This window comes from Lissotriton helveticus, chromosome 2_1 (assembly GCF_964261635.1).
Source record: "Lissotriton helveticus chromosome 2_1, aLisHel1.1, whole genome shotgun sequence".
Classification (NCBI taxonomy): Eukaryota; Metazoa; Chordata; class Amphibia; order Caudata; family Salamandridae; genus Lissotriton; species Lissotriton helveticus.
This window is the reverse complement of record NC_136059.1, coordinates 334903445-334923961: the sequence shown is the minus strand read 5'-3', so window position 1 is coordinate 334923961 and position 20517 is coordinate 334903445. Positions and strand designations below refer to the sequence as shown.

The 20517-nt window shown below is 43.0% G+C and overlaps 1 protein-coding gene across 5 annotated transcripts in view; it reads right to left on the bottom strand.

Annotated features, from left to right (window-relative positions):
- The window catches only part of RAI14 (retinoic acid induced 14), a 450945-nt gene that overhangs the window by 84688 nt on the left and 345740 nt on the right, over positions 1-20517 (bottom strand). For all 5 annotated transcript variants that reach the window (XM_078674923.1, XM_078674924.1, XM_078674926.1 and 2 more), the window contains 2 exons: positions 13548-13654; positions 3799-3977 (listed from right to left, as the gene is read on the bottom strand). In XM_078674923.1, coding sequence (XP_078531049.1) covers positions 3799-3977; positions 13548-13654 — 286 coding nt within the window. The remainder of the gene's footprint in view (positions 1-3798; positions 3978-13547; positions 13655-20517) is intronic.

Sequence of the window (20517 nt, the reverse complement as noted above, 5' to 3'; positions counted from 1 at the left end):
TTTGATTGCTGAGTTGTGTTGTGGATACTAAGCCATTATGGATGTGATTAGTACCCTTGAAGTACTCTTGAAGAAGAACATAATGCCATTTGTATGGCCTATGGCACTGATTTGGCTGCATGAAAATATGGTGTTAGTATATGCAATAGTGTTGGAATGTGCTGGAATGTGGTATTGGTAGATACCAATGTTTAAAAGAAATAGAGTTACAGCTAGTTAGTGTTTTGGGCTAGTGTAGCCTGTTCGAACATTATCATGTGTGCTTTGACCAAGTGGGCAGCCTTATCCAGGAAATCTTCAAATGCTTCTAAATATAACTTTAAACTATACTGTTCCTCATTAGACTGCCAGTTTCGTCATAAAGTAATGTATGGTGCAAAGTTCAGTATTTTATCTTTATCCAAGTTGCGCTGAATCATTCAGTCGCATTAGATCGGGTGAAAAGTAACACACACCCATGTGTATTGATCTTGGCACCATGTTGGTTGCTTAAGTGCAGTGTTGACTTGACACATCTACTGTGTTTTGCGGAATCTAGAAATTGTTATTGACCAGCAACACAAAGCCATCTATGTACCCATTAAAGGGCTGCTCTTTAAGTGTACAGCGCTGATGTTTTTGTGGGTTCTGTATAGACACCATTGGATGCTAAAGTGTTGGATTGGTAGGTCCATGTATATCAAAGCTCCAGAAAATTCATTTAGTGCACTTAACCACACTTAAGAAGCACATTAAACTTGAGTGCAGCTGGAGTGCACAAACGCACGAAAGCTTAGCCCATCCATACACTGTCACTAGTGCTCCAAACCACTAAACAACCCCCCAAAAAGAAGGTTTTTAGTGGGAAAAGAACTGGAAATGTGTTGGACATAGGTTGTGTATTCCCCATGAAAAAACAAGCCATTGTATCTTTTTATCAATATTTTCAACATTAAGTTAATAGAATACAGAATTAATGTTTAGATGTACTAGGAATGGTGCTAGAAGAGACTTACGGTGGGAAACACACACATAAGGAATGGCGGACATTCAAATGCTTATACCTATCTGGAGTGTAAGGGAAGAGTTTTATGTACATTGAGAGTATCTGCTGGTAGAGTGTTGCAGTATTCAGCTTGGAATGATTAGATACATATGTATGTATATTTCTATACATACATGCACAATTTTAAGAGGGATCACTAGATAGACATGAAGACATGTGTTGTAAGGGATATGAGAAGCTAGTTGCATGGTATGAGATTTTTTATATGTGGAGGGTGATGAATTGACATAGCAACCAACCAGCAGTGTGAAAGAACAAAGCAACCTCAGGGTCTACTAAGTTTTAGTCATGGACCTGGAGTGTGGACTGTCACACTTATTAAGGTTTCCAGAGGAGCAGATGCTATTTCACCTGAGTTTTTTATTTTCCAACTCTTGTAATGAAAACACCTACACACATCCACCCATCAATGCAACTAGACTGTACCTAATAGAAACTTTTTGGCAAAAAAAGTTCCCTGAAATCTGAAGAACCGTCCTACAGCCAAACAAGTGCCTTGGAGAATATGTCATTAAAAACATGTTAGGTCAATGAGTTAAGTGGCTAAGAGGTGTCTTGACTGAAATCGAAAACAGAAAGAAAGGCATTTGAACATGAAATCACCATCTAGTTATTGCAAACAGCAGCAGTGGAGCAAAAACAACAGCACAGAAACTGCCCATGAATTGTGATCCGTGAATGAACTTATCGTGCTACAACAGACAGCACTCGTGCTGCAATCATTGACATTGTCAAGGACAGTGACATACATAACATCCAAAACAAGTCTGGAGCACGAAAAAAAGAATAGTTTCAAAACTGTCACTTTCTGTAATCAGAAGTTGTATTCGGAACACTGATTTATTTGACATAAAAGTATTATTAAATGAGTATATAAATAGAAAGATGCCATCAAATTTGGAAATGCAAATTCACGCATAGCAATGTCCAATGCACTCTACATAAAGGAAATTCAGATGTTAACAATGTGTTATTCCATCCGAGCACAGCCGTAACAATATGTTGTTTAATCCGAGGACACCGAACATGTGTTTTGCCTTAATCCACAACTTCCTCAGGGCTAATAACATATACCCGAAAGCTGATGTCTTTTATACGTATTTCCGTTATATTGGTCAGATTGACCATTTCGGAATTATTCTTTATGTTGTGCACCACACTTGTGTTGGATGAAATAACCATCTGTCTCACTCCTAAGAAAGGGACAAGTGAATGCTAAGCACATGACCTTCAGGAAGGGATAATGTTCTCACTCTCTATGGACTGCACAGTAATTTGCACTCAGAGAAGGCGTTCCCAGATACCTAACCTCGTAGGTCCTCAAAAACAGTGTGCCTCTAGGATAGCCTATTGGTAGGAAGGGCTTTGATAGATTCAGAGCTGAATTTCCAAGAATTTCGCTCTTAGCTAATCCGTCTTTCTTTAGCCACTTTAGCTAGACCATCTTACTCCCTACCTATTTACCATGCATTGTTATCCACCCAACCATAAAATACAGGCTGCCCTTCCTTTTTTTGTGTGGTTTTGTATTAACGCCAATCTAGATAGTAACGCTTCGCCCTTAGTCTTTCCAAAAGAAATGATACAGCACTGTAAGTGAAATAAAAGGAGCTGGGGGTCACTGTGGGTTTTTCAACGATGCATTGGACTGTGCTCTTAATTACACCGGGACCAGTATTTGGAAAATACCTGCAGGCTTCCAAGAATATGAAATCAATACATTATTTCTCCAACAATGACACCATCGGCCAATTACCATTACTGAATGCAATACATGATCACACTGGCAGTATTCTAATTGCAGCTGCCGTTTATAAAACAGCAGTGCATGCTTTATGTACGGATTAATCTAAAACGCCCAAAGCAACTCCTGCATAAATAAGGTTGCCTTTAAAATACTATTCATCTATATAATTTAACTCTAAATACATTAATAAGCCATTCGGTCTATGTAAACCAATGTGCTTTAAAAATAACAATTAAAAAGATGTAGGAAGATGAACATCTGGGTTTATTAAGAAAGGTGGAAAAGAAATGAGAAAAACGAAAATCAGCTACATTTGGTGAAATTACACTTACGATGTCCATCAAATATATTTGTGAAATTAGGCAACTTAATGATGATATTTGCATAAGTGTTTTATGTTTACATTTTTTTTACATTTTCGTTCAATAACTGAACATGTGTTTCTAACTTTCTGCAAAATAATGCTTTGGATATACAGTTACAGAAGATGTTTACAAGATTTTCACAAACAAATCTACTCTTTAAAAGAAAAAAAATAAACAGGCTAGGAAAGTGTATAATCAACAACTACAATTTTAATGACATGAATAACTTTATATGAAGTTATGATTATTTTACAAAAGCGTTCACTATAACATTTATATATTTTTAAAATGTTGTTTTCCTTAAAATATGTTTTTTTGGCACCACAATTATCCGCCAAATAATTTTTTTAAAGAATTTTCACAGACAATCATGAATTAGCATACATTTGCGAGTGAAGAAAGAGTAATAGGCTTTCGGTTTTAATAAATGTAACATTTTGCAAAAAAAGTTATCTATTTATGGGGTTTAAAAACTAAATCAACAAACAGTATCGGAATCAAAATATGTCACCATAGAGCATACAAAAAGTATTGACCAGAAAAAGTAGATCCTACAATTTAAACTTTTGCATAAAAAAAGTATATTATAATTCAGCACACAAACACAATATCTGAAAAGAGCACTTTGGCAAAACACATACCAGCATCTGGCAAGATCCTTGGTAGGAGGTGGTTGTGGATGTCTTTATTTTCAGAGAGTTTTGAATAATGTAGGGCGCTGTGACCGAGGGCATCTACGAGCTTTACATCTGCCCCTTTTTGGAGGCAGAGGTCCACGATGTTAAAGTTACTTGCTTCACACGCCAGCATGAGGGCAGTTCTAGGGAGCAAACACAAATATAAATAACGGATAATTATTCTGGATAGGTACTACCTTTTAGACCTGCCCACTCTGACAAAGCCAATTAATGAAGTGGTAGAGGAAGTAAGAAAACACAAAGCAAATAGTCCAGGGTCTCATTGATCGTGCTGTGTTTTGTAGAGTTAGCTTGCTCTAGCAGATAGCAACCATCTCTCATTTAACTTCTTCCTAAGATAGTTCATTAGTAGTGGTACTCTTAGCCAATCGAGCACGTCTGTGCACCTGTGGGTGATTTAATTCTAGTCACTTTCATGTAAAAAGGTGGTGAGATCCTGAGGAGCTGTGTATTGAATATTATCATGTTTAAATAATTGTTTTCTGTTTATTTGATATGTTTAACTATGTAGAGGGAATAACATGCTAACACTAGCAAAAACAACAAAGTCTGAACTACGATTGCACTTTTTCTGTCTGACCCTGTGTGTCTTCCCCTGGGGAGATAGACAGACATGCAGGGCTGGTCTCTGGCGTTGAGGAGGCGCCCATGGTCTCCTGCTCTCTGTGAGGATGAGTACTGTTCCATGTACCCAGCCTCTGTTGGAACTCACAGTGGTGGCAGCTTGTTTCTTAGTTTGGAGTACAATCCTTAATTATATGTAACCCAACATCTCGGTACAGTTCTACATGACTGGGGGTCCAGAGCATCCATGATATCTGGGACAAGCATAACAGTGTGTGTGAATGCCTGTGTTTCTGGGTGGAAGAATGGTGGACTCCACAGGATTATGTGTGTAGGTGAGCTGCACAAGATGTTGCACCTTACATTATCCATGTCTGGGATTCATCCATCCACATGTCCTATACCCCTCTTCAAAAACAGTGGTATCTGTGGATGGAGAAAGTTAACCTTCCAGATCCTCTTTAGGTAAACACAGTACTCCTGTCAGAGTTAAAACTCTCCCTCTCTCTGCCATTCCTGTGCGAGATCTGAATCTCTTTGAAAGATTGCCTCCTGGCTGGTTCCATGACAGATTTCATTTGAACCCGCCTGAACTGATCCAAGGAATAGCAGGAGGGCAACATGGCATTAACTTGAGGAAACCGCGACAGGACTAGTTAATTCCAGGATTGGCACGTAGATCACATGATGGGCCAGTACTAGACACCAGATAAAGATAAACAGTAACTTAATACATTGTTCAATGTTACACCATGCTGCTTAGTAGGACTTGTGAAACTCTGCAAGAGACGAGAAAATGCATGATCCAGGAATGAGGATGCAGCAGATAAAACATCCCCCCTCCAGTCTAGCCCCAAGTCTTGGCATCCTCCGGAATCACTTGCTGTTGAACCTATATGGATATGGTCAAACTTACCGGACTGCTTAATAAGCCAGAGAGTGTCTGCCATATGTAAGCAACCTGATCCACGGACAGCAGTCCCCAACCCTTCTAACCAGAAGGACCTGCATCAAGGGCATCTCAATATGCAGAGAATGCTCATAAGCCACAAGGTTGCCCCTGCTAGCAGCCCAGGGAGCAGCAACAGCATCTAGAGTGAGAAGCACGGTCTTCACAGATTCAGAATAGTGTGCCACATCATCAATCCCTCAACCCGTACCCTGGAGTCCCTGCACCTACATCTTCTGCCATCCCTGAAGACTGTCAAGAAATGATGAGTTTGACTCCTGGCCTGCAATCGCCTGGAGGAGGTAGTCCTGATTCTGAACTGTTTAGCTTCCCAGCTGTAACAGTACTGGAAAGATCGTGGTTTGAACACCAACCAAGACCATTGGTCCAGGTCACTAGTCCACTAGCCACTGGATGTCCCACAGCAGCTGAGGTTATCTCAGTCCCATATGTGCCTCCATGAGCATCTCAGGAGCCATCCATCCAGTGAGTCCTGAGATTCAGTCAAGCCACCACTGAATGACACCTGGAGTGAAGTTTCTCCTATAGCAAACCTCTTACATTTACGAAGAAAGTACTTGTATGAAATATAATATATATAAGCATAAAAAGTATAGTTGGATAAGTCTTCAGCCCCCCTAATTTAACAGTGACAAAAACATGTTTGGCAACAATTATAGCAGTGAATCTACTGCACTAGATCAATACCTATTTTGAACACTTACATTTTGAAATATTTTACATCTTCATAAAATTGCTCAATCTCTGTGAAGTTTCTTAGGGAGTGAAGTTACACATTTTCAACTTCTCTCTTCCCTACAACTCTGTAGGCACTCCTGTTTAGGATTTGGATGTGTACTTCAGGTTATTCTGCAAGGGGAACATCTACAACAGTTCAGCTATCTTCAGAAGGTAGGAGTAGAGAAAGTGTTTAGGCAATGATGTGCTTGGAGGGTTATGCCCAATGTAACACTGCATTTAAGCACAGTAGTTCCCAACAATATTTTGCCACATGTCTACTGAATCTCCAGAGGCATCAATACTGCCAAGAAGCACACTTTGACCAGTCTTAGTCATAAAAGCCTGCAGCATCTTAAACTTTACCATTCGCCTCATGGTTATTTCTTTGATCAAGCTTGTCCTTGTATAGTCATCCAGTAGTATGTATGGTCTGAACTATGGAGGGTCTGAGTGAGCCGTACACCTTTCACTTCTTAATGCCCTAGCCTTTAATTTTTGTGCCCATCGATTTTTTTTCGCCCATCACCAATGTGTCCATTTACATACCTATGCTCAGAGTTTCTATGAAAGATCATTTTCATTCACATTTGATTCTTTGATTTAAAATCCACTATCTGGGAAGAAGTGTATAGTTGTCGACCATGGCAGATAGACTCCTTGTTTGTTGTGGCTGGATTTGAACTATTCATGCAGTTATGGCCTTGAGAATGAATCATCCTCATTGAGTGTGGCGCCGCGGCCAGGGCGACTGACGCTGGAATCTGGGGATCAGGGTTCGATCCCCGGCTCCGGCGGCAGGTTAGCCCAGCACCATGCGACTCTGGGCAATAGCTTGCTTAATCTTCCCGACGGCCCCCAGCGCCTAGAGACCCTAACGGGTGATTGTGCGCTATACAAATGTGGATTATTATTATTATTATTGAATAGTTACCTGGAAGGTGGGCAGGACGTGGAAAAGGGACAACCCAAGCCTCTTGTTCTCCCTTTTGAGGAATAAAAAAATAATCTGAACTTGAGTTCTGCGGTGCAAGCAAAAAGAGAGACGGTGACAGTTGACCTGACACTAAGAGGGCTGAAAGGGGTGGGTGAGCGCTGGTTGCGTCTATGGTTGTAGCAATGCCCAGCAGAAGAGGAGACTTGAACTCCACTCAGCCCTTGGCAAATCCAAGGACATCAGTGAGAACACACATACTCAGAAACACAGTCAAGCGGGGATGAGATAGAGTATACGCCATCAAGATTGATATTGAAAGTAAGTAACCTGTTTTTCAAATTAATACTTCTACCTGCACATTCATCACTTGTTGAATCAATACCTAAGCATTACCTCCAACGTGGTGTGTCAGAAGAGATGGTGAAACCATGGAGGTCCAGCAAAACAAATCTAACAAAATAGCCATTCTTGTGGCCTTCAGATTGCGGGCAATAATGTCTGGTGAAGGTATGGATTGAAACCCACGCTGCAGCCTGGAAAACATCTTGGATATTAGCACACCGGGAAGTGCAGAAGAACTGGTCTTCAATCCAATGCAATGGACCCCAATATCCTCAGTAGGCTCCTACTTGGCATGAGTGTAGCAGATTTTGATACACAGCACAATCTAGCTGGAAATGGTACACTTATGAATCACTTTACCATTCTTGAAACCAGCATAGCGAAGGAAAAGCTGATGATCAAACCTGTTCTGTCAATATAGAATTGACATGCATTAACCGTCCACAATCCAGATACCTCTCCTATCTCATGCTCATTTTATGCTTTTCTTTGACCTGTACAGTGTACATACATACATAGAAAATAAGGGCCCTATGAAGATCCAGAAGGAACAATCTTGCCGCCTCTTTGGTGGTAGAAAGTTGGTTAAGTAATGCACTGACCCATGTTAAGCGGGGAAACCACCTTCGGCAGGAATAAACCCACTGTCTAAAGGACCAGTTTGCCTGGTAAAAAAGGAAAATGGAAGAAGAACGAACAAAGCCTGCAGCTTGCTAATGCACTGAGCTGAGGTAATGGCAAACAAGAACATAGTCTTCACAGTCAGCAGCCGCAAAGGGCAACTGTGTATGGGCTAAATAAGTAAACCCATCAGGAATGTGAGAACCAGATTAAAGGCCCACTAAGGCATGTTAAAGGGAGATGAGAAAGCAAATGGGTCAACACCAGAAAATGCACAATAATTGGACACTTGAACAAAATTGGCTGATCTGTCAAACAAAGAAAAGCCAAAAGAGCAAACAAATAATCCTCAAAAGTGCCCACAGCAAAGCTCTGATTGGCCAAGGAAAGCTCAAAGTGCAGTGCATCAGAAAACTGTACATTGAGGAGATAAACGTCCTCCTTGGTGCTTCAAGAAACGAACCTGGAACAAAATCCACAATAAACAGAGGTAGAGGGGCACTGACTTAGCAAGATGATGTCCACCACGTCAGTAGGCAGGTCAAAGGAGACTGCCTGTGCCTATCTCCAGGAATTAACGTAGAGGTGCGGATGCAGAACCTGCCCCTCCCTTTCAGAAAGGAGGTCTGTCTCGGAAGAGTACAGTACAGGGACAGGCAGAGCAGATCAGAGTACCACACCTTCCAATGCAAGGCTGGGGCAATCAGGATGCAGGTGCATGGTCCTGACACAACTTCTTCAGAACCTGAGAACTCGGAGGGATAGGGGGAAAGGCGCCGTTGACATGGAAGTTCCATTTCAAATAGGAGGCAATTTCCATTGCACCCTTCAGCGAGAACTATACAGTAGCGATCTGCAGACAGTTTGTCTTCTTTTGAGCGAACCACTAGAGGATTGCTCCAAAGGACAAAGATAGATTGAAACACCTCTGAGGAAAGACTCCACTACTGATCAGCAAGATGGGACTAGGTTCAGGCTGGTACAGAAAACTGGCCTGGGCACCAAAATAAAAGAGCCCCTCATGATCAAATCAGACAGCTTAAACGTGGCACACATTTGCAAATCATAGCAGTTTTGTACTTGTAAAGATATGCTGTAAAGTGGTTTCCAACATAGGAGAGATGGCATTCATTTGTGCTTGTTTCAGGCACTGTTTGTGGTAATTTCAGGGTAACAGTAAAAAGAGGCCCAACAGACCACACTAAAATCCCACCAATAGCCAAAATAAAAGGCCTACATACGGACTTGTCACACCAACCTTTCTGGCATTGCCAGATTACTCTATGGGCCAGTCTGACCCTGGATGACACTGTCTGACATTATTGACTGGCACAGGGGAAACGACTGATGGTTCATGCAAGCCTGCCACCCTCAGCGCCTTAAGGCACAAGGACGCAAGCCCACGCCACCATGTTGGTTGGAGGACAACCATGCAGTTGTGTTGTCCAATAGGACATGAACTGACTGATCACAGATGAAAGGCAGTAATGCCTTGAAGGCCAGGTGGACTATCCAAGTTTGAGCAGATTGATGTGCGAATGTTGCTTTTTGGGAGACCAAAAGCCTATGATCGCCAATGCATCAAGGTGACAACCCCAACCGAAGTAGGAGGAATCTGGTACCATCATGGCCATTGCGGGTGGTCTGTCAACAGTCACTAGTGCAGATCATGAGCAATTTCTTGGGAAAGCCAAATGCTGTATATCAGACTCTTCAGTTTACTCAGTGCAGTCCCACAGAAAAGGGAGGCCCACTGAAGTTCACACATGTGCCACCCAATAAGGGGAACCAGCAAGATACATGAAGTTGGAGGATGGTCAGGGACGGAAGCAAGGCTCCCTCCTGAAACTTCTAGCCCACAGCCTGAATGTCCCTTGGGTGATGAAAAAGTCTTGAGGTAGACAGTGAATAACTTCACTTTGATGAAAATGCAATGTTGGGATGGCTGAAGGTGTGACTTGTGAAGGTTGATTGAAAACCACAGCACAAAGAGCAAAAGAGCAGACAGATTGTGGCATGCAGGTGGCCCAACAAGGCTGAGACAAGTGCACCTTCAACAGGCAGTCGTAGCAGTGTGGGAATTAAGAAATTCCAGATCGATGAGGATGTGCCACAACTACTAACATCACCTTTATGAAGATTTAGGGGGCAGAAATAAGTCCAAATGGAAGAACTACAAATTGATAGTGGGTGGAGCACCAAGCAAAATGCAGAATACATCCTGCGTGACTTCAGGATTGCTAAATGAAAAGATACATTATGGGTCACCAATTAGTTTCCCAAAATATGCCTTGAGGGATAACATCTAGTGTCCCAGTTCCACAGCTAGGTGGACCTTTGCAAGGGAAAACATCTTTAACTTCTCCTTGTGGAGAATGCTTTACTATGTTCAAAGTCCAGAATAGGACGAAGGTCGCCATCTTCTTGGAATCAAATATAATAATGAAAGTAGAACCCCTGCCCAATCCCACTCTGTAAAATTAATTCCACAACCCCTTTGCTCAATTAAGGGAGAACGCCCTGCTGGTGTGTATATTGTCGTCTGTATATATGGTCATCTCAGGTGACTGAAAGTACAGGAGGAATGGGAGGAGACAAGTCCCGGTAGAGAAGGGCCTAACCTTGTTTGAAAATCTGAAGAAAACAAAGGTTGATGAACTGCCAATGAATGAAAAGACCCCCTCTACAGGCCTCATATGCTCCCTCAAGGGCAGTTTAAAGTGGTTTTGTAGGAGAGGTATGGGAAATGGAGGAGGAGGACTGTTGCTGCTGTCCTTTACCTATAAAGCAACCACACCTCCTGTTGCTACAAAAAAACTCCTTTAACAGCTGCCCTGCTGAAAAGGCAAGACCCAGGAATATTTCCTGAGCTTGCAGTACTTTTGGCGAACCTGGAAAGCAGGGGAAGCCAGTCTCAAGGACCAAGCCGCACCCTGACCTTATTTGAAGTAGGACTAGAGGGAAACAAGCAATAGATCTTTTGAAGGAAGAACAAGCCTGAAAAAATAAGACTAACTGGAGATGGCTGCAAGGTCAAAAATGTAGGTTCCCAGAAGCAGGACAGTGGAGTGGGTGATCTGATGATTAACTGTAGATGTAGAAGCTGGTTTGTTCCAGGTGATCAAAAGCTGATCCATCAATGCTTCACTGAACGAGAGGAATGGCTCCCTGGCAAATGATGCCAGATGCCTGATTTTTAGCAGGGAGATAGGCCTGTTCTCCTCTACTGGCTATAGCAATTTAAGTACCACCTCAGGATAGTTATTCAAGTCACTGGCAAGCTACAGTGTTAAATAGTTGCTCTATCCTTGCCATAGGGAGTGGAAGATTACCTTCCTCGCTGTTGTAATCATAATAATGAAAAACAATGTTGCCCTTCAAAATGAGGTCTGAATCAGAACAATAATTCTCCTCAACCCTGTTATAATACTCATAATGAGGCAACAGCTTGTAAATGGACTCCTCCTCCAACCACTACAATGCTCTATGTTTCTATCTGAACAGGATGGCCTCGTTTTCTAAAAATGAAGCACCTTCTGGCACACAACAAAAGTTGGTGCCGGTAGCATCTGAGACAGAGCCAGCGGCAGGCAACAGGCAAGGCCTTTGGTAAAGAAAGATATTTGTCTGGTGCCAGAAAAGCACCAGGAGGTCGCGAAATGGGGTCAACCGGCTGCAATGTTGGACCACTAGGAAAAGCCCTGTCAGATGCCCTGATGGCTTCTTGGCACAGAAGGGGACCAGAGGGAGCAGAGGTGAGAGAGCCAGTATAGCCCGGGTTAAGCCACAATTTGTTTGTGGTCAGTGTCAGGGACTGGCACTCTGGAAACTGTTTTGCAGGCCCCAGGCCTGGGCCGATCTGGGGCTGTTTCAAGTGCCAGCTCCATTTCCACTAATAGTGGCTCCAAAGGTGACTTCAAGGCTGGTATAGTGGAATGCATCCATCGACTGGAAGACCTACCCCTTGGGAAGGAGCAATGCTTAAAATCCAGACTTCTACTCGTGCTGCTTCTTGTTTTTCTTCTAGGAGGACTTGTTTTGGAGTGGCATGCCTTAAGGATTGGCAGGTTCGAAGATAAAATGGATTGAGACACAGCGCAGGAACTGGATATGGATCTGACACAGGTATGGTATTTGGCACTGGCCATGGCACGAATAGTGTCACCTCCTGCTCCTTGATGGCCTTAGTGTGCATGAGGCCATAATTACTACATGACCTGGAGGAGGGTTGTGTCCCAAGCATCTCAAGTAGACACCATGAGAGTTCAAGAGTGACATTACCAGAGCTGAGGCACCACCTACTGGCACAGAAGAACTGTTTAAACATTCTGGATCCAGTGTGGCAATAGAAAAAGATTCAAGAGTTGAGGAAACTGCAAGTATAAGTATCCAACAGAAAGTTAATTATTCTTAAATTGTTTCTAAAATAAGACTACTTACAAAGGGAGCACATACATAACTCTAAATACTTTCCTATTAGGCGAATTTATACTGGCACATTAAATGAGAAACACCTCCAAAATTAAAGATTTTACCATGACATGTGAAACATGTAAATTAGCAAACACAAGAATAGGAAATTAAGAATGTTTCCAGTTTTTATATTGACATAATTGATGCAATCATTTTACTATTTGTACAGAAAACAACGTGAAAGAAGGGATTTTCAATACGTTTGAGAAATTTACAGAAAGTTCAATAATTCAAATGTTCATCATAGCTGGATGGACAAAAATGTTTTTTTCTTTTCAGTCAATCATGAAGCGGGAGCCATAACATGGTATTCAAAATAGTTTTATTTATGTTCATCCAACATCGCACTCCAGCCCACCCAACGTGTTTCGTCATGAGGAAGACTTCCTCAGTTAGTAAAGTCTTGTGTTGTTTTTCTAGATTTATGAAGGACCATAATAAATATGGAAAACGTGTAGTATCAGTTCCAAGTGGGTCCTTGTACCATATGCACCTTCAACAAAAAAGCTGAGACCACAAAAAAACTGTCCAGCACGTTTTGTTGTGGTCTGTGCTTTTTTTGTTGGAGGGGCATATGGCATGAGGACCCAGTTGGGAGTGATTTTATACGATTGCTTTATTCATTCTGGTTTTTAAGAAAATCCAGAATAAGAACACAAGACTTTCCTAACGCTGATAAAGTCCTCCTCAGGACAAAACGTGTGGGTAGGCTGGAGTGCGATGTTTGATGAACATAAATAAAACTATTATGGATACTGTATTATGGCTCCTGCTTCATGACAGACTGAAAAGAAGAAACAATTGTTTGTCTATCTAGCTATTATGAACAATTGAATTATGGAACTGTCAGTCATTTTCTTAAACGTATTGAGCGTTCCCTCTTTTGCACTGTTTTCTGTTCATGTTTGGTGGTTCCTTAGCAGTGGGATCAAAAGAGGTTGAGCGCTAGCTCTCTGAATCGAAGGACTGACACTAGTGCAACAATCCAGGGCCAACAATGCTCTTTTGGTCTGAATTTTTCACTATTTGGGCCTTTTTTAAGATTGTGAGGTCGGGTACAAGTTCTACCTTCCATTCTTGTCTGTGGTGTTGACATCAATGTTTTGATCCAGAAGATACCGGCACACGTCAATACTGCCATTGTACACAGCAAGGTGTAGAGGTGTATTTCCATCCTGTAAAGCAAATTACGATTTTAGAAATAACTATCAGTCAACATTTACAAGCATTCAATAGAATTCTATGTTCATTTGTTCTTTAAATCAATCAAAGCGATTTCTATGTTGGTTTCAGAAGGATTCACTGGATTCGACTGCAGTGGAGAAAAGCTGGGGCTCAACCATCACTTATGTCAAAGTAGTGCACAGCTAGAGAGGGATGAACATTAGATAAGAATTTACTGTTAGCCCACAGTTGGGTAACCTGGCTAAGCGCCCGGGTCAACCCGCATCAGATGCTGAGGAGCAAAGTAGATATTCAAAGCGATCACAAGACACAAAACCTAATACCAAGGCAAACGAATTCCAAATGTCACTTGAAAATATGTGTAAACAATACTAATGCATTCATCACAAAACAAATGTATCCTGACCAGACAGTGGAGATTATTTTTTTTTAATTTAACAATACAGATTATTATAATGTAAAGGTAATGTAGAGAATATTAGAGCTGTGGAAAATAGTTATCCAAATATTTTACATGTTCAAAATCTGATTAAGGTTCGGCTGATTTGAGTGAAAACAGGAGTTTCTACCTAAAAAAAGATTACATGTTGTACGGAGAACATCACCACACCACACTCTTCTGCACCCCACACTTTTCCTTGCACATTTTTGACACTAACAAATATTTATTAAAGGCAGATGAAAAATGTGCAGGGAACATGGCAAGGTTCTGAGTTTATTAAAACTGAATTTGATAATACATGTGGTTTTGCCAAAAAATAAAATTTTAAAGTCAAGGGGTAAATACGATTGCAGGACGTTTTGTGTGCCTGTTTAATATAGTGTGACATTTTATTGTGTATTTTAAATTTACTGTTTTAACTGGGAGGTACATATTGAATACTTAGAGTGCTGCAGTTACTTGGAACGAGAGTGAGATTCCCACAAAAGCTCCTCACTGCTCCCAAGACTTACCAGGAGTCATAGAGTACAGCCATAGAGCGCGGTAGAGAGGTAGTGTTACCCCTACCATATCATTCCCACCATTTATTGGTAAATTGCTGGAGAAACATGTAAATGTGATCCTCTCATAATATCTGGAATACAGCCTCCGTCTTCATCCCGCACAGATGGGTTTCGGGGCACAGCACGGAATCTGCACTCTTGGCTGTATCTGAAGAATTAAAAAGGACCCTAGATCAAGCCGGTTCAGACGCAATACTACTCTTAGATCTAAGCACCGCATTCAACATCTTTGATTACTCCGTTCTATCTAACAGACGTTGAGAAATTGGCATCCAGGGCAAAGCAGTGGAGTTGTTGAGGTCCTTCGTGGAGGAAAGATCCTCCAAAGTCATGGAAGACAATTTCTTCTCATACACAATGCTGCTGACATGCGAGTGCCACAGGGCTCGTCGCTCAGCCCCACGTTGTTCAACATTTCTATGCGGCCACTGGCCGACTTTGTCCAGGAATATGGCATCTCCATGATATCATATGCTGACGATACTCAGTTGGTGATTTCACTTGATTCAAAGATGAAGCAGATCAGCTTGCGCCATGTTTGGAAAGGGTGGTGATGGAGGACAAGGAGCTGTCTGAAACTGAACGGAGACAAAACTGAACTGATGGTCCCCGGAAACTCAGGAGTCCCCAGGCCTCTAACTAGCTGTCCAAGTTGCTGAGGGATTGCACCAGTCCCGAGCATTGCTATAGAAAGTCCCAGATTTTAGATGGATAAGGAGCGGATCATGGAAACCCAAGCAAACAAATTGGCAGGCGCTTGCTTTGGGTTACTTAGAATGCTCCGCAAGATCCTTGAGCTTATCCCCTTACAGCTAAGAAAGACGGTTATCCATGCACTAGTCACATCACGTCTTGATTATGGCAACTCCCTCTTTCAGAGAGCACCTAAATATGCCATCAAGAAATTACAGGTAGTGCAGAATGCTGCGGTCAGACTTGTGTAAGGTCCCAATTCAGGAACCAGCGGGAAAGTATCTAAGAACCCTACTCTGGCTTCCGATTAAGGCTAGAGTCAAAGTTAAAGCACTCTGCCTAACGGCTGGAGCCATAAATAACAAGGGACTCTGTAAAATCAGAAATCTGGTGGGCCTATATATCCCCAACAGACGTCTTAGATCCGGCACTGAGCGTCTATTAAAAATAACCAGAATAAAAAGAGCCAGATGGGATAGAAGATCTTTTATCCATATGGCACGCAAGTTATGGAATTCACTACCTCGGGTACTCAGGTTCCTAGTTACAGAATCGACCGTCAGAAAAATATCTGAAGACCTGGTTGTTCCACCAGTTCTGCTAATCACCTCTCCTGCTGTCTGCACCATATTTGACGCCTAGCGCTGGGAAGACCTTGGGCAGCCATGCTCTCTACAAATCCTTAAAACATAAGCAGAGACATAGGGGCCGATTAGGATGGAGGATTTTCCGCCTCCTCCGGGCCGGCGGAAGCCACCGCCGGCCCGGAGGAGGCGGAAAATCCTCTGCGGAGTCACCAAAGACCCACCGCCGCATTACGATGGCTGGTGGGTCTTGGTTTCTGTCCGCTGCTTTTCCGCCGCGGTCGGATTACAACCGCGGCGGAAAAGCTCTCATTTGGCTGGCAGTGTCTATCAGACACCGCCAGCCAAATTAGGATGCATTAGTAAACATGCTTTTCCGCGGCAGTTTTTCCGCCGTGGAAAAGCATGTGTACTTTTGATTTTGGGGGCCTGTTGCGGGCCCCCAGGGTGTAGGCGGGTGGGGGGTGCACATGGGGGGTACCTATGGTACCCCCCCAGTATTTACATGCACAAAGCGGCAGGCACCGCGCGGTGCCTGCCGCTTTGTGCATGTAAATGTAAAACATGCACTTTTAACATTGCGGCGGGTGCTGCTTGAAGCAGCACCCGCCGCAATGTTAAATATCCATGATGTGACCGCCAGGGTGGCGGTCACATCCTAATTTGCACGGAGGGACCGCCGCTGCCCCTGCGGACGGTCCCTCCACCTCTGGGATGGCGGACGGACGCAAGTCCTTCCGCCATCCTAATCGGCCCATAAGTTAGGTTGTGGATGGTGAATACATTGTGATGTAGTGTTCGATCAGGATGCAAGTCTTCAACTCTTTCATATGTTGGAACAGCACTGGGACTGTCCTGATGGATAAGCAGATGTTGTTCCAGATTGTGAGAAACTCATCCTTTTTGCCCTGATCACCCCCATTTTTTCACTGATACTGATGGTAACAGAATCTGCTAACCAGGCCCAGGGCCAGTGCTATGATTAAAAGGTATATGGTAATTAGGTGTACTTACAATTTGGTACTGACAACCTACCTGTAAGTCCCTAGTATATGGTAGGGCATATAGGTTTAGAGGCCCAGCAGATATAAAGCACTTAAGTGTGCACCGATGTGTTGCCTGCTGTCATTTTAAAAGCAAAAGACGCACAAGTGATGGACAGAATGCGGAACAAAATAAAACATCTACAACCCCCCGCACCCCAAGCCGTCATGAGATTTGGGTGAAAACCATTGTTCTTTTGCCCACCATGTCACCCCAGTTTAGCTCCAGCCATATGCAAATCAGTCTTGACCCTGCGCCTCATGGGAATAGTCCAGCCCAAACTGCTAAGCCAGGTCCTCCCTGGACTAGGTACAAGCATCCTGGGACTGGTTTCAGGGTATCCTCCCTCATCAGCTGGGCTAGCTTGAATCAAGTGGCACAGTGAGCCCGGTACCCTAATCTGGGAATACCCGTTGCATTTAGGGCAGGAAAGCAAAAGACACACAAATGATGGAGCCAATGCAGAACAAATCAAACATTCACCCCCAGGCAAGAGGTTGCATATGGCTGGGTCTAAACTGGGTGGCATTGTGAGCAAAAGAACAATGGATGATTCAACCCATATCTCTTGACTGGGGGTGAATGTTTGATTTTCTCTGCATTCCGTCCATCATTTGTGTCTTTTGCTGTTATTTTAAAAATCAGTCCTGCTTTACATACTGCTTTTAACCCCTTGGGCACGGCAGCGATTCTGCGCCTGTGCGGCTGTTTTTAAGAGTGGGTGGGATCATGACGTCCCCAAGCCGTCGTCAGCACACGCCCACCGTGATGCATGATGGACGGGGGACATCATCAGCATAGAAGGGGTTAAATTGAAATTATATTCAATGTTGCATTTAAAGGTACTTCCAAAGTATTAAACTACCTTCATTTTACATGTAAGTCACCACTAAGGTTTACCCTAAGTGCCCCCAGGGTAGGGTGCCATATAAAAATATGCAGAGTCATTTTAAAAGATGATTTATATGCCCTGGTGAGGGAAAGACTACCAATTTCGTTTTTCCCCATTGTAGCATTTTAGCTCTATTGGCTAACATGGCAATACTGTAATAAAGTATAATTACTCACATGAGTGAGCTAAAATAATATTCCGAGGACTTAAAAGATTGGTAGTGATAAATCCAACAACTTGCCTGTTGAATTTATCATAACTAATATGGAAAAGAAGTTATCAAACTTTCTTTTTAGTAAGACAAAATTCAGTCTTCTAGCAGCCTCTCCCGATTGGACAGTCTTGACAGGCTGAGACAAACTGCTTTGATGCGGTGATAAGTGGCCTGCATACAGACAAAGGTTATCTGGGATGGGGTGGGGGCCGGTGGGATCTGCAGCTGCAGAGAACAGGTCAGGAAGGGAGCTGGGTAAATAAACTGGTATTCAAAGTGACCAGAACAGAAAGGATGCAAGCCAGGCCTACTTTCTCTTCCTGTACCCCCCAGCCAGATGGGAGCCCCAAAAATGGAATCTGCAGAAGGCCTGGAAGGGGAGTGTTAAGGGAAATGAGCAACACCAGTAGGTTGGTTTAGCCAGATCTTATCCCCAAGAAGAATGTTTCTCCATCTTGAATTTTAAAGTACAGTGCTTTGTGGGACAAGACTATGCCACACTTTGCAGGAAGCGGTCATACTTCTGGGTGGCACCCTGTACCCTATTGGTCAGGGGTGCCACCTTGCTTGTCACCCCCGAGAACACTGGATAAATATGGGAGAGCTGCATAGCAACTTAGATTCCCTGCCTGAAACTACAAGAAGAAGGACTACCTTGCTGGAACCCAGGCCTGTAGAATGAGGACTGCACTATGAACGACTGCACCTACTGCACACTAAGGAACTACAGCCCTAAGGATTTGATTTTGCCTTGCTTCAAAAACAGAAGACTTGGACTACCTGAAAGCAACAGGTTAAAAGAGCTCCACCTGCATCATCTCCAGCAATAAGAACACAGCTGGCCACCTCCAGCTGGACTTTAAAGGATAGTCCCAACATCTGAGGAGCAACCCAGACTCTGGAACCTTGGATGTGTGATGTGGACACTTTGAACCGTCAAGAGGAGCTTCAGGAAGAAGTTCCAGAAGTTTGGAGCGCCTTTGAAAAAAGCTCCATGAGGGAACAGACTCGACTTTGAGAGTCAAGCCTACTATGGCGAACGTGCCTGGATTTCATGTTCGTGCGGCTGAAACCTCCAGAGCTCAACACTTCCAGGAGTTGATCAGGAGCTCCCGCTGAACCAAGTCTACGAAGCCCCTGCAAATCTGACCTGCTAGACGTTGAGAAAAAATCCTCCAGAAACGTTTCTAAGTGCGAAGGTAAGACTTTGACTTTGTTCCAGTCAAGGGCGACCAGATGTCCCAATTTGGCGCTATTGGTTTTTAAGCACTAGAAAGTGTTTATTCTTTTGGAATTTAGGTGTAATTTTGAAGAGAATACGTTTTTCTATTTCTAAGAATTGGTGTTGGATTTTAATTGTGTGTTGTGCCTTACTTATTTAATATATTGGTGCTTTTAAATGCTTTACACATCTGTCTCCTAAGTTATGCCTGCCTGCTCACAGCCAGCTACCAAAGGGTTAGCAAGGGAATAATTTATTGAAAAATAGAGGGGCCTTACATTGTGTTGGTGGCCTTCTTGCTACTAGTAGATGCATAGTTACCCCTACTAATAATCCACCTTTCAAGACAGATCCTGGGTGCATAGATTAAAATGCCTATTGTCTTGTTTTTTCTTTTTTATATTGCTTAGTCTGTAGTCTAATGGTGTTGTGGCTGCAGATGTGCCATGAACCAACAAAGATGGTAAGCTTGGCTTCAAGATTAGTAAGGGGCTAGTCATGATGGCTTTGCAAATAAAGCAGCTGGTTTTGGATATGGTGCAGACCAGCAAAGGGAGCCAATAAAGTTCCATCCCAACAGGAGAGACTTGATCCTATTTCTTCAGGCCCTGGATGAGACGTGCTGCAGTGTGTAGGATGCCCCAAGAGGTGTCACTGTGAAGTCTGGAAGGCCATGGGGTAGGGCATTACCACCATTGAAATGTGAGAGGATGAGGGCTTGAACAGCACTTCTGAAGTTGCAATCTGGAAGAAACAGCTTGACTTTCTTTAGAAGAGAAAGCAAGCCGTCCTTTTTTGGCAAGGAGAGGTTGTTGTCCAAGGTAAAACCAAGTGACATGGTATACTGTGAAAGTTGAGTTTTGAAGTCACCATGGTTCATGTCATTGAGCCATGCTTGTTCTGTATCCTGTTTGTTGTTGCGGACAAGCAACATGAATTCTGCCCTGGTACACCAAATACCTCAGACTTGTTATAAGCCCATAAGTATCTAGTCAAGTCAAGTCAAGTCATAAAATTTGTATAGCGCACTACATACCCAGAGGGTTTCAAGGCGCTTAGGAAGGGGAGGAGGATTATTTGTCAAATATCCACGTTTTAAGCTGCTTTCTGAACGCTAGGTGATTCTGGGTGAGGCGAAGGTAGGCGGGGAGTGAGTTCCATGTTTTGGCAGCCAAGTATGAAAAGGATCTGCCTCCCAT